At 39.3% G+C, this 19134-nt stretch overlaps 1 protein-coding gene across 8 annotated transcripts in view; it reads right to left on the reverse strand.

The window, feature by feature from the left end:
• Positions 1-19134, reverse strand: part of PUM1 (pumilio RNA binding family member 1) — a gene marked incomplete at its 5' end in the record, with an annotated part of 125949 nt that overhangs the window by 80571 nt on the left and 26244 nt on the right. For all 8 annotated transcript variants that reach the window (XM_079697158.1, XM_079697157.1, XM_079697156.1 and 5 more), the window contains one exon: positions 12336-12404. In XM_079697158.1, the coding sequence (XP_079553284.1) occupies positions 12336-12404 (69 nt within the window). The remainder of the gene's footprint in view (positions 1-12335; positions 12405-19134) is intronic.

Below are 19134 nucleotides of genomic sequence, written 5' to 3' on the forward strand. Positions count from 1 at the left end.
TCAAAGCTCTGACCATGAAAACTCTGTAATTTTCAGAATTCCCTTCTCAAAATCTTAATGCCCTAGGGAATTTACCTGGCCCTCCATACCACAGAGGGTTGTTGTGAAATCTAGTGAGACAGTTCATAATAAATACTATAAACTACACACAGAAGTTACTACTAAAGCTTTAACAAGAAACGGTTTAAATATAAAAGAATAAATCGATATCCTTTACAAGGCTTTAAAAAAAAAGGTACAAATATCCATTCACTGTTATGACAATTCTTTTGGAAAGGGTTCTGAAAAAATATACATTAAGAGTCATGTTCACCTCCTGCACTGTTGGTGGGAATGTAAATTGGTGCAGCCACTATGGAAAACAGTATGGAAGATAAAAACTAAAAACAGTTGCCATATGACCCAGCAACCCCACTCCTGGGCATATATCCAAACAAAACTACAATTAAAATACAATACAAATGAACATATCTATGAAACAGAAACAGACTCACAGATATAGAGAATGGACTTGTGGCTACCAAGGGGGGAGGCGAGTGTGGGGGAGTGAAGGGTTGGGAGTTTGGGGTTAGCAGATGCAAACTATTATATATAGGATGCATAAACAACAAGGTCCTACTGTATAGCACAGGGAACTATATTCAATATCCTATGATAAACCATAATGGAAAAGAATATGAAGAACACATATATGTACAACTGAATCACTTTGCAGTACAGCAGAAATTAACACAACATTGTAAGTCAACTATACTTCAATAAAAATTTTAAAAATAATAATAATAAATTTAAAAGCTGGAAAAAAAGCCGTGTTCATTCCTGAGAATTTAACTCAACATTAAATAATTCAAAAGGAAAAAAAAGCTTCACATTCAAAATATAAGAGCAAAAAAGTTGGGCGCAAACTAAATGTTCAATAATAACTATATGCAACAATACAAGCTCACCCAAAACAGCTATCAGGACTATATGTAATATTTATAAAATAACATTAAATTTTAAAAGCAAAATACAAAATTGTACACGAAAAGACTGCTTCTCCTCATGCACCCTTCCCTTTTGGATCAAGATTGGAAAGAAAAATAAAAACTGAAATAGGTGCTCGTTGATGTGGGATCATGGGTGACTTGTCACAAAATACACTTTTATTATGATTTAGAACTGATTTTTAATAAATAAAAATTGAGATTATGGTGGTACAGAATTCACTACAAATAAGGCATTTTCTCTTAAGCAGATACAATTCACTTCAACATAATTTCAAAGTGACAAAAGTTAGTGGGAATTTTGAAAGAGCTCACACCGCATGTTTCAGATATGAGTTGGCCAAAAAAATTTGTTCGGGTTTTTCCATAAGATGTTACAGAAAAACACGAACGAACTTTTTGGCCAACCCAATATTTTTAAGCAAGCAGATAATAATTTCCAATCCACTTTGAAAACTGTAGCTTAAATAAGGGATGGTAAAAATCTTCAATGGCTTAATCACAAGCCAATCATTTTTTAATTAAAAATACCTAAGTATAGGGCCTCCCTGGTGGCGCAGTGGTTGAGAGTCCGCCTGCTGATGCAGGGGATACGGGTTCGTGCCCCGGTCTGGGAGGATCCCATATGCCGCGGAGCGGCTGGGCCCGTGAGCCATGGCCGCTGAGCCTGCGCATCCAGAGCCTGTGCTCCGCAACGGGAGAGGCCACAACAGTGAGAGGCCCGCGTACCGCAAAAAAAAAAAAAAAAAAATTAAAAAAAAAAAAAATACCTAAGTATATTAAATAAATAAAGAAGATGGTGTTTTCATTTTTCCCTTCTCTTCCAGAAAGTTTAAGGAACATGACCCTCTAAATTCTCACTTCCCATTTATATATCTACTAATTAAGTATCCTGCATTTTTTTAATCAGTTACTCAATACTTACATGTAAAGATTATTTTTAAATGTTTAAACTTTTCTGTTCTGTTTCATTTTATTCAAATCGTCAAAAGCTGTCTAAGAATCAAAATTTGCTATAATTTTTTTCACATTTCACTACTAGGCAGCATCACAATCTGGCATCTAGTAATTACTGCTTAAAATTTTCAGTCTATGTGGCAAGATGATTACTAGTGAAAACAAATTTCCATATTAATTGTCTCTCAACAAAATCTCTTTTTGTTGAAATCTAATATACTCCTTTTAAGAAAGAAAAGTTTAATTTTTTGCATAATTATAACTGCAGTATATAAAATTAAGAGATTTTTAAAAAATATTTTCCAGGGTTATTAAGCACTTTTCATAATAAACACTGTTAATAGTTGTATCTAATGTCCTTTAATAACATTTCCACCACTAAGGATGAAGTTACACAAATCACTTAGGCCTGGCCAATATGAGGTAATTTGATCTTCTCTCCCATATCTGAAAAACGAATATTGTTTTTCTGACCATTGAAAAAATAAAATTTTAGCATCTGAAGTACTTGAACTTACCCTGAAATGCACAACCTGCATGAGCCACTACTGGAAGAAAAGCAGTAAAAAACGAACCAACAAACAAAGTTCTCTGCCCTGAAAGAAAAGATTAAAAAGAAAAACCAGGACTTCCCTGGTGGCACAGTGGTTAAGAATCCACCTGCCAATGCAGAGGACACAGGTTCAAGCGCTGGTCCGGGAAGATGCCACATACTGCGGAGCAACTAAGCCTGTGCTCCACAACTACTGAGCCTGCGCTCTAGAGCTCGCGAGCCACAACTACTGAAGCCCGCGAGCCACAACTACTGAAGCCCGCGAGCCTAGAGCCATGCGCCACAACAAGAGAAGCCAATGCAATGAGAAGCCCGTGCACCACAAGGAAGAGTAGCCCGCGCTCTCCACAACTAGAGAAAGCCCGTGCGCAGCAATGAAGACCCAACACAACCAAAAATAGATAAACAAACAAACAAACAGGCCAAGAATTAAAATTTTTTTTAAAAAAAGAAAAACCTACCAGGATTCAAACTGGAACAGTACCTGGCACAGGATGGTCAAGGAGCACCTTAAAGGATGGGGGACTTCAGAGTGAGAAGACAGTGAAAAGGACTTTCCACAAAGAGCAAAGGTAGAAATAAAAGCAAGTGGGGCAGGTGCCCACCAATAAAAAAGGAATCCTGCCACCAACTAGAGGCGCAGTAAGGAGAGGGTGAAAAAGCACAATTAGTCCAGCTGCCAGTGAGGCTTTATGGAGCACTGAGGAGCTGGGCTCTAATCCAACAGGCAGCAACAGGGAGTAAAATCATAAAAATTCATTTTAAAAGATTAACTTGAGGGACTTCCCTGGCAGTCCAGTGGTTAAGACTCCACACTTCCAATGCAGGGGGCACGGATTCAATCCCTGGTTGGGGAACTAAGATCCTGCCTGCCGCGAGACGCGGCCAGAAAAAAAAAGATTAATTTCACATTCCTCTATAAAAAGGAGTGAGGGAAAGCAAATGGATGCTGGGAGGCTAAGCAAAGAGGTCACTGCAGTAACCTAGGCATAAAATGGTAAAAGAAGGGACCTGTGGAAATGGGAGCTGGAAAGGTACAAACTGCTGCTTAGATGCCTCTCTCAACTTTCAAGGCATTTTTTTTAAGTTATTTAATTTCAAAAGGGAAGATTCATAGCCCATTATGGTTATCAAGAATGAAGTCACTAAGTATACATAAGCCAGTCTACCACTGAAGTTATTTTAATCAGGAATCTATTCCACAGGGTCAGCTGAGTCCAAAGCCTAGATGAAAACAGGATCCAAGTATGTAAGAATATGGTGCTGCAAGTTTAAGTCTACAACTCCAGTGGGTAAAGTTTTAAGGTTGTCCTGAGGATCCACTGCGAGTTGCTGGGGAACAGTAAGAGCAATCAATTAGAGATAAGAGGAATTTGGTAGCTCTTAAATTTTAGGACCACCACAAATTAGATGGAATTGCAAACAGTTCTTTAATTGATGACTACTGTTAAACTTAAAAATGCACTCTGGGGAATTCCCTGGCGGTCCAGTGGTTAAGACTCCATGCTTCCACTGCAGGGGGGCACAGGTTCGATCCCTGGTTGGGGAACTAAGATCCCGCGTGCTGCGAGGTGCGGCCAAAGAAAACAAAACAAAAACGTACTGTCTTCAAAGGAGCACAGGGGTTTCCCAGTGTTCTTTACCACACAAAAAACACAATCACTGTTAACAACTTCATCCTTGAAACTAAACACACAGAAGACATTGGTTGTTCTTTTAGAAAGCATGCCCTTCAAAAATAAAAAATTCAGAGATACTGTTAGCACCTCAAGCTCCATGAATATTTTGTGGTAAATTAACCTGGGGCAAGCTCCACACTAATCCCTTCTCCACTGCACATCCCTTCCTGAAGCCACTGAAAGTAAAGTTTTCCTTACACCTTCCCGCTTCAAGTTATTAGAACAGAGCCAAAAGAAGTTTCTTTTCTCTGATATCTTCATAAAACTTCACGAACAGTAAACTATGTTCAGAAAATGAAGATATTCCCCAGGTGAACCAGGCTTTTCTGCACGATATAGAAAAGGCATGTAAGGAAACAGAAGACAATGTTATCCCGGCCATCTTTAAGTTCCCTATAAATAATGTCATTTGTTTTTATCTAAGTATAAATTACATGGTTTGATCTATAACATAACCATATTAAAGTTATACTAGGTCTAGACTTTAAATAATTATATAAATGATTCCTTGCAATAGTACCTGAGAGCCCAGTGTGTAAAAGATAAGCCTCCAGGGCTTCCCTGGTGGCGCAGTGGTTGAGAGTCCACCTGCCGATGCAGGGGACGCGGGTTCGTGCCCCGGTACGGGAGGATCCCACATGCCGTGGAGCGGCTAGGCCCGTGAGCCATGGCCGCTGAGCCTGCGCGTCCGGAGCCTGTGCTCCGCAACGGGAGAGGCCACAACAGTGAGAGGCCCGCGTACCGCAAAAAAAAAAAAAAAAAAGAGATAAGCCTCCAGATCACTTAGGAAATCTGTAAGGTTCATGAATAAAACCATGAAAACATCTAGATTGCTTCATGACCTACCCCCCTCATATTCCCAAAGCAGGAAGCAAACAGCTCAATTAAGAGGGGATAAAGAGTCCTTTGCCTCCAGATGGGACCAAACACTCAAACCCACCCACACATCCAGTCAGCCTCAGGGTATTTTTAATTATTAAATTGACGAGAAGTGTCTTAGTATGCCAGATATGGACAGGTTCCCTCTTTCACGTGTTCCAGGAGTGGAAAATTTCACAGATGTGCATGTATATCACAGATGTGCATGTATACAGGGAAGACCAACACAGAAAATAAACTATTTCTTCTACACATTTTGCTATAATGAGGACCACAGAATGCATTAATTAATTAAGAGACAATAAATTAATTTTGGTGTTCTGGTTCCTCATCAGCAAAACAAAAGTAAACAAGAAAGAATTACACACAACATAGTTTAATACAAGCTTGAACAAGAAACATAACAACAGCAATTCCAATTTTCTAAACACCATTATGTCTGGTTGTATATATATAATGAGAATATTTCCATGCTCCAGCAGATGGCGCAGAGAAAGTGTCCTATGATTGCAACTACATTAAATAAAAGATCCTTTATAATAAATGCCTTTATATAAAATTCAACTTGGATAAAAGCATTGCTGACATGCTATTCATCCTATGTACTCTTCGTAAAATAATTATTGAATAGTTCAAAAATGTAAAGATTTGCAGAGAAGACTGAATAAATGCTTTTCAGTTTTGTCCGCTCCCCATCCTCCCCTTCACACCCCCACATCCCTGAGGGTGGAAAAGTAATAGGAACAGAGAATAAAGGCAATATTAACTGAATTGAACTGAGATCCCTTGGGGGGAACTTCTGATATAAAAGAGAAAATAAAGAGGAATCCATACTTAGAAAAAAATATTTACTGGTACACGATTTATTCAACACAATATATTAGGCAGCCACTGTTTACAAAGTACATATTAGCTGAAGCCCCTGCCCTCAGCAAACTTATGTGCAAGGAAATAGAAAACATTTACACAAATCACTATATATAAAATAAATTAGGGCCATAAGAATGATATAAATAAATAATGTGCTACCGAATTCCCCTCTGTAGCTTCTGGTTGGTGAGAGCAAGAAAGCTTTCATAGACGAGCTGATAACTGAAGCTGGACTTTGTGCATACTGGGTAGGCTCTGGACATGCAGAAATGAACAGTAGAAAAGCTCAGGATCTGGAGTGATAGAGAGCTGGGTTTAAACAGCTGGCTCATGATCATATTAACCTCTATAATCCTGTTTGCCCAGTATATAAAGGACATCCTAATATTGCAGGACCACTGTGAAGACAATAACGTATATGTGATTAGTACAGTACCTGGAAAATCATATATGTTCAATAGACTGCAGCTATTATTATTTCTGAGCCTAATGAAATAGAACTTGATGTCAATCCACATCTTGACAGTTATGAGCTTAGCTGGAGTCACGTGACCTTAGAACTCACTTCCCTCATGTAAAAATGGTCGTGTCTCTCAAAAATCTGTTGGGAGATTCACATAGGTAATGAAATCAATGCCAAAGTGTTTTGAAAAGTGTTAATGTATTACTGTAGTTAATTAGCTCACTTTCAAATAAAGCATACTGATGTGGATAAAAAGAATAAAAACATTTTAGACAAAGGAGGATAAAAGGGAAGAAATTTAATGAAGACAGATTAAGCAGCATGTGGATCAGCTATTTCCTGATGCAGAGAAGCATGTTTTACTGCATTCAAACATTCCAAGATAGCTTAACGTATACAGGGTTAAGCCCGCCCATTCTTCCCAGTGCAGGACAGAAGGCAGATATTGGAATGCGTGGGGTTCCACACAGGTCTCAAAGTAACAGGACAGAACTGGGCACCAGGTTCTAAATGTCAGATGCACCCATGTTTGCAGGGTTAGAAGATACCTTCTTATCATCTTCTTCAAAATACCCAATCCTGGGCTTCCCTGGTGGCGCAGTGGTTGAGAGTCCACCTACCGATGCAGGGGACACGAGTTTGTGCCCCGGTCCGGGAAGATCCCATATGCCGCGGAGCGGCTAGGCCCGTGAGCCATGGCCGCTGAGCCTGCGCATGCATCCAGAGCCTGTGCTCCGCAACGGGAGAGGCCACAACAGTGAGAGGCCCGCGTACAGCAAAAAAAAAAAAAAATGCCCAATCCTAATCCCAAAACTATTATGAGATCCCAGGAACTTCCAAAACAAGACTCATAAAAAGGTCACTTCACCTCTAATATGGTCATTAACCTAATAAAGGAAAGTTATTAACTTCCTCCATATCACTTGGCCTGGCTAGCTATGTCTTCTCTAAAGGAACCATTTCATTTTAATAACAAGATGTCAAAAATGCCCAACAACCAAATGGTATTAATACAAAGTTAATGGAACTAGGCAGCTTTTACCATTCCTATGCATACTCAAAAGCTGCATTTTGGGGGTAAAAGGATGTGTTACACTGCTTGGTCAGATATTTTTATAATGCACCACAGGCTCTATTTATTTTTCATCCTTTCTGCAAGAAAGGCTGCATGATCTTGCTAGCAGACAACACATCTCCTTTCCAAAATTCAACTCAGTTTACAGTCAACTGAGTTACTCTTATGGGACCCTAACTGCAAGGAATTTACAGTGTGAGGTTAGCCCCTCTAGGGCTGTGGATCATAAAAGTACTTTTAGCTACCCAAAAGCCTCCAATTCTGTGAGCCATCATGCCATGTTGGAAAGATGTGGACTTGGTATCCACATTAGGCTCCTACTTGTCCCGATTTCACAATTACCACCCTATGAGCCCTGATGGACAGACACTTCAATGTCTTATGTAGCTGCACAGTGAATGAGTCACTTAGAGAACCCAATGAAAACTTACAGAACCTCTACATCACACTCTAAAAAAACGCATCTTTTTAGATACCCTCTGGCATATCCTAGAAAAAGGAGAACCAGTCCTGTTTTCTATCTTTTTAAAGCTAGAAATAAGGGCAAACTCCAAGAATCTTAGACTTAAAAGGGTCCTGGAAAACTATCTAGTCCAACATGTGTGTCTTATGGATGAAAAAAAGCAAAGTCCAAAGAAGATGAATGCCTGAGGCAAGGCCAAAAGCGGTGGCAACAGGGTTCTCATCCAGTGAGCTCTTCATCCCACCAAGTTATACCTTTCTTTGGGTTAAGAGCTCTCCAAATCATTGTCAAATTCCTTCCTCTAGAAGCCATTCTGCTCTCACACTTACAGGCAGAAATCCTATGTAATGTCTAATGAGAACCTGCAGCTATGTTTTAAATACATCTCACCTTACTCTACTTCCAGGAACGTGGTAGGATTCATTATCACTCCACCTACAGATGCACTTTCCAGATTTCATTCCTCAGGTTTACAAACGTGTTTATTACCAAGGGTAAGCTTTTCTATGCTTCAGTTTTCTAAAACAAAGATGAAGGGCCACATACCTAAATACATTCCATTTATTCCAGAAATAATCACTATTATTTTAACGTCCCTGAACGCTGTCAGGTTTACTACATGTAAAACATTAAGGACTCTAAAAAAAAGTTCCTTGGTTTTTAAAAGAGAGAAAACCAATTATTCAGAATAAGGTGGCTTTTCTGTCAAAGACTCTCAAAGTACTTTCAAACGAGAACCACTATCCTCTTTGCAAATGCATCTTTTTCAGGACGTAAAATAAATAAGTCATGCAAGACCATAAACCAACCAAGGCAGAAACAGAACCCAGAAACATCAGGTCAATGAGCCTTCCTCAGCACTACAAAGATACACTCTTGAATACTCAACTTACAGAAATAATCTGTGCCTTTAAACTTTTCAGGACTGGACTTAAAGTTGAATGAAAGGGGCTGCTAGCCAGGAGAGTGGATGAAATATTTGAAAATAATTTGTAGCCCTAAGCCTAAGACATTTTCCTATCTTCCTTTTTATGTTGACTTTTTAGAATAGGAGGTAAGTAAAGCACTTGTAGAGTGTCCTTCAGCTAAGAACAGCTAGCTGTACTTCAGACAACCAGCAAGGTTTGAAGGCAAAGTTTTAAGTAGTCACCTCTGAGCAACATTTCTAAGAAACACTATCTAGCAAAGTGACTCCAGGAGTCTAGCACTGGCTTTGATGAGGAAAAAAAAAAGTTGCAAGAGCCAGGCAGCACTAACTTTACTAGAAATCAATTACTTTGAATCGAGGCAATTCTCTTTGAACTCTAAAGATTCACACACTCTTGAACATAGGTATCATCTGCCCTAACGAGGACTCTCACACAAGCACACAGACACACACAAATACAAATAAAATAACTGCAGCAAAAAAATACTGTGCCTGGCTTTATAAATCCATGCAATTTACTTGAAATTTTAGTGTTTATATGGGTGAACACTACATTTACACACACCCCCTCCCAGAGATCCTTTATTGTTTCAAGGGAAGGAAATTTAATGACGTTAAACTAATTAGAAACTATGCTTTTTTATTTTATTATAAAAGCTAGCTTTCTTCATCTCTCTTTTGTGCCCATCTCCCTTGTATCTCTGCAAAAAACATTCCCCCAACCTATACCTACATGAATCCTAACTAAACTAGAGGACGTTTCCCAAGTCCTATACCTCCATCCAAGTAATCACAAACTACTCCTGCCAATACTGGTCACTCCCTTCTCAAAACAGGAACCATACAAAGAAACGCAGTGAACTCTTTCTGTTGTCATGTGTATTCACTCCTTCTTCAACTAGCTAAAGAAAGAGTTCCTTGAGTACAAAAACCTCACTCCATACTTAACTTAGTTGTCCCCTTTGTGCCTGGACACTGAGTTATGCTTTCAAAAAATAACTTCAGTTAAGTGTCTGTATTTTGGAAGGGAAGTGTATTAAGCATTTTTTAAAATCCTTCCCCAAATATCAACTGTTATAAAGCTTACTAAAATGAGATTTTTACCATCAGTTATTTTATAAGTATTGGTTTCATTTACTCTAAGGGCACGTGCTTTGGCAAGGTAGCCAGGTCAGAGTCCCAGCTCCATCATTTTCTAGATGTGTGACCCTGAGCAAAATTTTTCCTTATCTGGATAACAGAACCATCCTGAGAGAGTTATTGATGAGATAATGCATACAAACCGCTTAGCATCTGCCTAATAGATGGTCAACAAATGGTAGCTATTATTATTACTTTGTTAATAATAAGGAAAGAAGAGTGACACTGCATTACTGCTGGAATGTATTTTGTTTAGTTATTTACATATGCCAACACCTAGCTCTGATGAATTACATACAAACATCAAAAAAATGACATCTCTAACAAAAATAAGGAGGTGTGGTCTGGAGACCTTGTGGGGAAGGGATATTTTTAGAAGAAGAAAATGATTTTTTTAATATTTTTGTTGTTAATTTAAATAAAATTCACTTTCTGTTCACTCTTCTTCAATTAGAGTTAAGTCTTTAAAGATTATGAAGTGTTGCTTACAAAACAGTAACAGGGCATTATTTTTATTCTGTGTAACTAATTTTAAAAGACTGGGCTTAGATTTTTGGTAGAGTGGACCAGGTTAGAACCACAGGAGTGCGGAAGCAGATGAATGTGGTTTCCCCATCTATAATTAATATGACACATCTGTTAACTTTCTGTTCAAACTGTGCTTCAGAAATTTAGTGAGAAAATCATTTACTCAATAACCAGATAGGGTTTATTGATGTGCACTGTTTCATTAATATTAGGCAGGCACAGGAAACATAAGAACACCTACCAATCTGCTCTTCAAGCTCTAGAGGAAACACAAAAACAGGCCAAAACCCCATGAACCCAAGATGGTAGGACACTCGACTCTGACCACAAGATGATTCAGAAAAGTTGGAAACAAAATCTTATAACCAAGGAAGCAAGAATCTTAGGATCAAAACACAAAGACTGGGGCTTCCCTGGTGGCACAGTGGTTGAGAGTCCGCCTGCCAATGCAGGGGACACGGGTTCGAGCCCTGGCCTGGGAAGATCCCACATGCCAGGGAGCAACTAAGCCCGTGAGCCACAAATACTGAGTCCATATGCTGCAACTACGGAGGCCCACGCGCCTACAGCCCGCTCTCCACAACGAGAGAGGCCACTGCAATGAGAGGCTGGCGCACTGCAACGAAGAGTAACCCCCGCTCTCCGCAACTAGAGAAAGCCCGCGCGTAGCAACGAACACCCAACACAGCCAAAAATAAATAAATAAAAATAAATAAATTTAAAAAAAAAAAAAAAAACACAAAGACTTTAACTAATGCCCAACCACAATGGCAGTAAATGAATATTTGTTATAAATCAGGAAATTATCTTAATTTTGAGTCCTCGGAACCTAGCACAGTGCCTGGATCAAAGAATACTGGCTAAATCAAAGAACAAATGTATTTAATGAATAGTATAAAAGAGAATCCAGAATACAGCTATTCTCCCTCCTTTAAAACATTAAAATAGATATGGGGTTTTTTAAATATTAGATATACAAAACATAAAACAAAAGAAAAAACCTAAGGCTACTCTCCAGAACAAAAAAAGTCACAAGCAAATGCCCCCAGTTTGTGAACCTGTGACATCTTTAGCAATTAATTCAACCTGTATGTTCTACCTATCACCAATACACTCTTATTGTCAACATCTAGAAGCACCAGAAACCTGCTATACTTGATTTATATTCCTCTTTCTTTTAGAATTATGGCAATCTTCACTATCAATATAATGGATGGTAAATTTTGTTTTTGCAAATTTTAAACATTACAAACAAACCAAAATTCTTGTTTCTAAATTCTATCTACGTAAGGGATGACTGGCTCAGGCCTCAACCTTCTGGTTGAGAATTATCTCACCAGAAATCTAACAATTCCCTCTTCACAATGGAACTCTAAACAACTTCCTCAAAAATAACACTGCTCTAAAAATAGGTTATCAACATATTCTGACTAGCAGCCAATCTAAAACTCCCTTCCACTGCAAAAGAACCTAACAACTGAAAAATGAGCCAAAGGTAAGGACATTTTATGCATATAAAACTATTTTGTAAAATTTTAACACCTCAATTTACAACTGACTGGTTAAGATAATATTAATTTGTGCTCACATTTTGGTTTTATTTTATTTTTAAGACATTAGGCTAAAGTTAACATTCTTCTTATAATGAGATCGTTTTGGCAAAATTCTGCAATATCCCACTCCTATCATGAAGATGGCAACAAGGAAAAGCAAGCACATACTTCTGGAGACTAGATTCGGACACATTTGATGAAAGACAGCTCCAACCTTCCCTTAAAAACAGGCCCACTTTTCGGGCACACCAATTCACTTACCTCTCCCATCGCTCTTCCCTCCAGAGCAAGTGCTTGAAAATCGTGATTCAGTTCATCCATAGAACGTACCTATTGTTTAGAATAAAGGAGGGAATAATTCCAAGTTAGCATCTTGAATTTTACATACACATTAAACACAACTGAAAAGCTTTTCTATGTTTACTTTCAGATATTGACAAGACAATAACAATAATCAAGTGACTGAGATTAAACATTCACTTACCTTTTAACCATCAGCGTTCAGCAATGACCCCTGCTTTCTCCCCTCCCATTCCCTTTTGTTTTCAAACATGAAAAACACATAATCCAGAAAAAGAAAAAGCAAATTCCATCACACAAGAATTACAGTAGGGACTTCCCTGGTGATCCAGAGGTTAAGAATCCACCTTCCAATGCAGGGGTTGCGGGTTCGATCCCTGGTTGGGGAACTAAGATCCCACATGCCATGGGGCAACTAAGCCTGCACGCTCTAGAGCCCGCGCGCCACCACTAGAGAGCCCACGTGCTGCCACTACTGAGCCCGCGTGCCGCAACTAAGACCCAACGCAGCCAAATAAATAAATAAATAGGTAGATAGATAAATAAATAAATAAGGAAGCAGAGTCTTTAAAAAAGAGAGAGAGAGAATTACGGTAGCTGTATTTCATACATTTTGACTTAGTAAGTAAAGATCAACATGTTGAAGAGCAATGATGTATGTAGATGACTACGTGACCTAAACCTTGCTACTGACTCAAAGACCACAGTCCTTATGAAAACTGACTCAAAGACCACAGTCCTTGTGAAAACAGTTAAGTACAAATTAGGGGACTCATTTGATCCAAGCCAGTATTTCTTTGATAAACCTCAGGTTGAAAGGCGCTACGAACTACATAACGGAGTGCCCCCAACATTTCTCCATATTGGAATATCTCTGGGGGCTCCTAGAATCTGAAAACCAGGAGAAATAAAAAATAGCACATATCACAAGGATCTCTTCAAACTTTACTTATCATTAAATGTACTACCCACATCATAACAATCTTGCTAGACTTCAATTAATTCATCTCCAAGGTCACTACTACAAGGTAATATTTAAGAGCAAGAATGAAGTGTGGAATAGATTACGCAAAACAGTCATAATTCAAAAACCCTTTACTGTCCAACAGTCCACTGGTCCTCTCAGTTATGAGCAACAAGCCACCTTTGCTGCCTGAGGCTAGAGTAACGTCCCTTGTTTATTAAAGAGGAAGGTTATTATTTTTTTTAACACCTTTATTAGAGTATAATGGCCTTACAATGGTGTGTTAGTTTCTGCTTTATAACAAAGTGAATCAGTTATACATATACATGTATTCCCATATCTCCTACCTCTTGCATCTCCCTCACACACTCCCTATCCCACCCCTCTAGGTGGTCACAAAGCACAGAGCTGATCTCCCTGTGCTATGCGGCTGCTTCCCACTAGCTATCTATTTTATATTTCGTAGTGTATATATGTCCATGCTACTCTCTCACTTCGTCCCAGCTTACCCTACCCCCTCCCCGTGTCCTCGAGTCCATTCTCTAAGTCTGTGTCTTTATTCCTGTCCTGCCCCTAGGTTCCTCAGAACCACTTTTTTTTCTTTAGATTCCATATATATGTGTTAGCATACGTTATTTGTTTTTCTCTTTCTGACTTACTTCACTCTGTATGACAGACTCTAGGTCCATCCACCTCACTACAAATAACTCAATTTAATTTCTTTTTATGGCTGAGTAATATAAAGAGGAAAGCTATTCTGCCTACCTGAGAAAGACTGCTGTTTGCCTGAAGCAGGACTTTCTCAAACCCCCTCATCCAATCATCACTACCTCCAAATGTATGTGAACAATTTCTAGCAGCGGGTAAATAAATGCAAAGAGAGTCAAACTAGGGACAGGCAGGGAGAGGGCAGAGTGTGGAGCACAAACCTGAATACAGCTGGGGGAACCAATTTAAGGATTTTATTAATACGCTGACTGAATACCACCCCAATAATCTTAATTTGACTGAACTGTCACCACGTAAAAATACAGTCGCATTGTTTTTTGTTTTTTTTGTTTGTTTGTTTGTTTTGTTCTGCCTGTGTTGGGTCTTCTTTGCTGTGCATGGGCTTTCTCTAGTTGTGGCGAGTGGAGGCTGCTCTTCGTTGCAGCGCGGGCTTCTCACTGCAGTGGCTTCTCTTTTCACAGAGCACGGGCTCTAGGGGCACAGGCTCAGTAGTTGTGACGTGCAGGCTCTAGAGCACAGGCTCAGTAGCTGTGGCACTCAGGCTTAGTTGCTCCGCGGCATGTGGGATCTTCCTGGACCAGGGTTTGAATCTGCAGGTGGATTCATAATCACTGCACCACCAGGGAAGCCCAGGTCGCATTGTTTTAAATTACACATTTTCAAAACCCAGAGCTGACACTATGCTACAAATGATACATTGTGTCACTAAGATGTAACAGCTTTGGGATGCTTGACAAAAATGTAAATTTATAAAATTCAAAATGACACTAAATTTAAGCCATATGAGAACAAAGAGACATAGAGATAAGGCTTGTTATTGTGGTAAAACAGTTTCAAAGGGCCTTAAAACAGAAGCTAGGCTCACAGTACAAGGCGTTCACATTATTTCAGTAAGCACACTGAATAAGCTCCTAAACTACAGGTGGTAAAAATAAGGAGGGGAGGGGAGATGAGGACAGCATCTTAGCTAAACTCTACAAACGTCAGATAAAATCATTTTGAACCTTCAGGCCAGAGTTAACATTTACAAAGCATGTAAATTAAACACATAAAGTTCTACATCTAGCTTTTTCTGTGGAATCTAAACATGCATTTAACTAGATGCTAGGCGTTTCTTGAAAATCCAAAAACCTACAAATAGTTTTAACCAAGAATGTTGGAATTCTATTTATATTTCCCAAGAAAAAAGTAGGAGTGGCTACAAAAATGAAAAAAATAAAGTAGGAATGGCAAGGGAAGGCAGAGAACATGCAATATGCATATTTATGTAATCATTACAACAATCTCACAGTAATTACTCCCATTTAAGAGATTAGAACTGAGCCTCAAAGAAATGCCTTCCCCAACCACTGTTGAGTAGGGAAGAGTGTTTAGATGGCATTTCCAGGATCTAAGTCCAGATGTTCCAATTCAAAGTGCAATGTCCTTTCTATGTTATCAAGCTGCCTCCAGGGCAGCCACAGGAAGTTTCCACCCCCAGACAGAACTGCCTTCACAGCTTTTGCTGTGGGCTTTGATGAGTCTGCTCTCTTGGTCTTCTTGCCTTTGCTTTCCACTGTCTCCTCCCCCTACCTTCAAAATTTGCCCATCCTTCCCGCACAGCAATTTCCATCCCTTTCTATACTGCCTTCCCACCCACCCATCATTTTCTCTCCTACTACGTTTTATTTGCTGCCTCACTCACCCTCTCTTTAGCTCTCTGTTCACCTCTTCCAGCTCTCCCTCTTCCAGGGTGTCTCTCTCTGCCTCACATACAAGGTGAACCACTACTCCTCCTACCTCCTGTAGACAACGAGAATGGAGCCTTTGCTAGTACAGAAACTCCATTTTAAACCATTTACCCACAGTTGAGCAGACAAGATAAACCAAGTCACTCTCACAAAAGTGTTTTTAACTAGTCAGGAACTTATTGTTTATAATGGGAGCTATACGTGATATGGTTGGTCATCAACACCAGGCAGACTCTCAACAAAATTCTTCCTAGGAAACAAAACTAATGATCAGGAGAAGACGCTCAGGAATCAAGAAAAATCAAATGATGAAAACAGACGACTGTAAGAAACTTCTTGGGCACGTAACAAAGAAACCTTTTCTATCATAAAGGAGAAAAGCTGGCTGTAAATTATAATCAAAGAAAATGCTCCCATCAGGACAGAACTATCTTTTCAAGTTCTTGTACTCTACACCTCCCCGCCATTCTCTAGTATTCAATTTGAGTGAAAGGTTAATGTTAATTTCTAGTATGACTTACTAATTCCATCTTCACTTTTGCTAAATGTCTCTAAGACTTCCTTCCTTCCACTAAATAATCTTATCACCTCTGGTTTCACAAAACTATTTCCTATTTTTCTCTGTGGGCTACCTGACAGTTGCCCATCTCACACCCATCCAGGACTTTCTCTACTGAGGCCCCACCCCATAAAAGTATCTCTTACTCCCTTTACTAAAGAGGCAAAGTGAGAAAACCACGCTAGTGTCTGACCTACCTCATATTTCCTCACTTCACCCCACCCAAGAATATCATCTGTACAAATGACCTAGCTTCTGAGTTTCCTTTCCATTTCCCAGATACCAGAACTTTCTTTTGTAAGCCTCAACACCTGTCTTCTTCTTCTAACATGGATCTTGTCCTAACTAGAATCATAATTTTGCAAATTAAGTTGGTGTTTTACCGCATAGGAAGTTATAAAATCAAAACAGATAAACCCGGAACTATACATCACATTTGAAAAATGAAAAATTAAGCAAAAGCATCACTTTACAAATCTTTAAGAATGATATTCTAAAGTGCACTCCTTGAGAAGCCCTACTTACCATACCCAACATCCGATACACTTATCAGAATCAATGAATGATATACACTTCACTATTTCCATCTGTAAAACTGAGATAACACTGGCTACTTTATACGTTTGCTATGAAGATTAAATGAGGGACTTCCCTGGTGGCACAGTAGTTTAGAATCCACCTGCCAATGCAGGGGACACAGGCTCGAGCCCTGGTCCAGGAAGATCCCACATGCCACGGAGCAACTAAGCCAGTGCACTGCAACTAATGAGCCTTCGCTCTAGAGCCCACGAGCCACAACTACTGAAGCCCACGTGCCTAGGCCCATGCTCCGCAACAAGAGAAGCCACCACAATGAGAAGCCCACGCACCGCAACGAAGAGTAGCCCCCACTCACCGCAACTAGAGAAAGCCCGCGTGCAGCAACAAGGACCCAACGCAGCCATAAATAAATAAATTCATTAAAAAATATATTAAATGAGACATGTCCAATACCTAGTAGGCATTTATCCAACTATATCCACCTCACAGGTTATTCTCTTTAAGTTACTGAAATGTCCCCATACATCCATCTCTTCTTTCCCTATCCTCGGTTAACAAAGGGTAGGTTTTGGTCATTCCGGGGAGGTGAGCCTCTCTCTCTACAGGTCAGCATTTCATAATCAATATTAGAAGTACCTAGATCACACAAACGTCTAACTTACTTTCTAAAACTTAGCATTTCAAAGTACAACCATTTTTCTCTCTTCTCAATTCCCAGCTAATCCTCAATTCAGAGAAACTTCCATTCTAATCCATTCAGAAACTTCCAACATATAAAAATAAAAATCATCACTAGTTCAAGCTGTTTTTTCTGTTCTCATAAGAAAAAAAAAAATCTCAATAAAGTCACCTTCTCAAATTCCTTCATTCCCTGACTTCCATACCACTATGATCTCCTGGTTCTCCTCCTACTTCTCTATTTAGATTTTTGTCTCTCTTCTGGCCAGCCAACATTGCAGTCAAGGAAAAAAAAAAAAAAAAGACACTGGAACTCAGACTTGGGTATAAAGGAATCCAAATTTAAGGAGTTAATGATCCAAATATGTAACAAATTACATTTATCAGATTTTCAAGCAGATATATATTACTGAACATTAAATCTCAAAGAACAAAGCGGTTACCATGGTGGTCCATGCAGTCCAATATAAAAGACCTAAAAAAGAAACAACTTTTGACAGCATTCTGGCTCAGTTCTTGGCCTTACTTTACTAGCATTCCTGTCCTTGGATTGCTGTCCCTTAACTGCTCCGGGTGTCTTTACAATGAATGTCCCTTCACTTGAGCTAGTTTGGCCAATTCTCTGTTGATTGTATACAAGAACCAAACTCAAATACAATAGGTACCACTAAGTTGGTATTTATGAAATCACACTGGAAGTCTATATTTTAAAACAGTAATCAGAGCTATGTAGTGCACTTGGAAAAATAAAGTTCAACAAATCAACACTTTTTTTAATATTTTCTGTAACAGACATATTTCAAGACACCTGCCTAGAAAGGGCAACTTTGTGATTCCCACCACCTCTGGCCACAAACAACTATAACAAAAGTATTCTCCTAAATGGCCAAACCCCTAGGACCTGAAGAGAAGTGATAAACTGACCTAATCAGATACTTCTCCTTAGCATTCAGGCCAGACAGCAATGGAGAGATAAAGTGAAATTCCCTAAACACTTGGCAGTTGTAGCTGTCATTTTGGGTCAAGTATAACCTGGTGAATAAGCAGTAGATGGTCAACACAAAGAAGAGAAAGAATGTGCTGAAAAAAGTCAGAGACAAGAGACTATGGAATCCCTATGGAAACAGAAAAGCCTCCTAGTGCTCAGGAGGCCCACGTATATATTTCCTGCTCTGGGGTTCAGAGAGAATCCCTGGTGTTCCTTCATTTAATGCCCTGAATTTTTGCTAAGCAGAAAAGACTTCTATACCTTGAGACTAGAACTGCCTTTACTAGAATATTTATCTCCTCAATCACTGAATCTCAGTTATCAGGCACTTTTCTCCTCCACACCTTTGTTCCCCTGGAGGATTTTTTGCAAAGGCAAGCCTAGATCACGATGGCTCCATTTCACTAACATAGATCCAGAACAATACAAGCAGAAGAGCTGGTGCCAAGAACCATTACAGGAAGGAGATACCAGAGAGAAAAAGCCAGCAAGTGCAGGAGAAACTTGAGCAATGAGAAGAAGAAATGGAAAACAAGGATTAACCTAATCTGAATTTAATCATTAAGGGAAAA

Source organism: Hyperoodon ampullatus, assembly GCF_949752795.1.
Source record: "Hyperoodon ampullatus genome assembly, chromosome: 2".
In the NCBI taxonomy this organism is placed as follows: Eukaryota; Metazoa; Chordata; class Mammalia; order Artiodactyla; family Ziphiidae; genus Hyperoodon; species Hyperoodon ampullatus.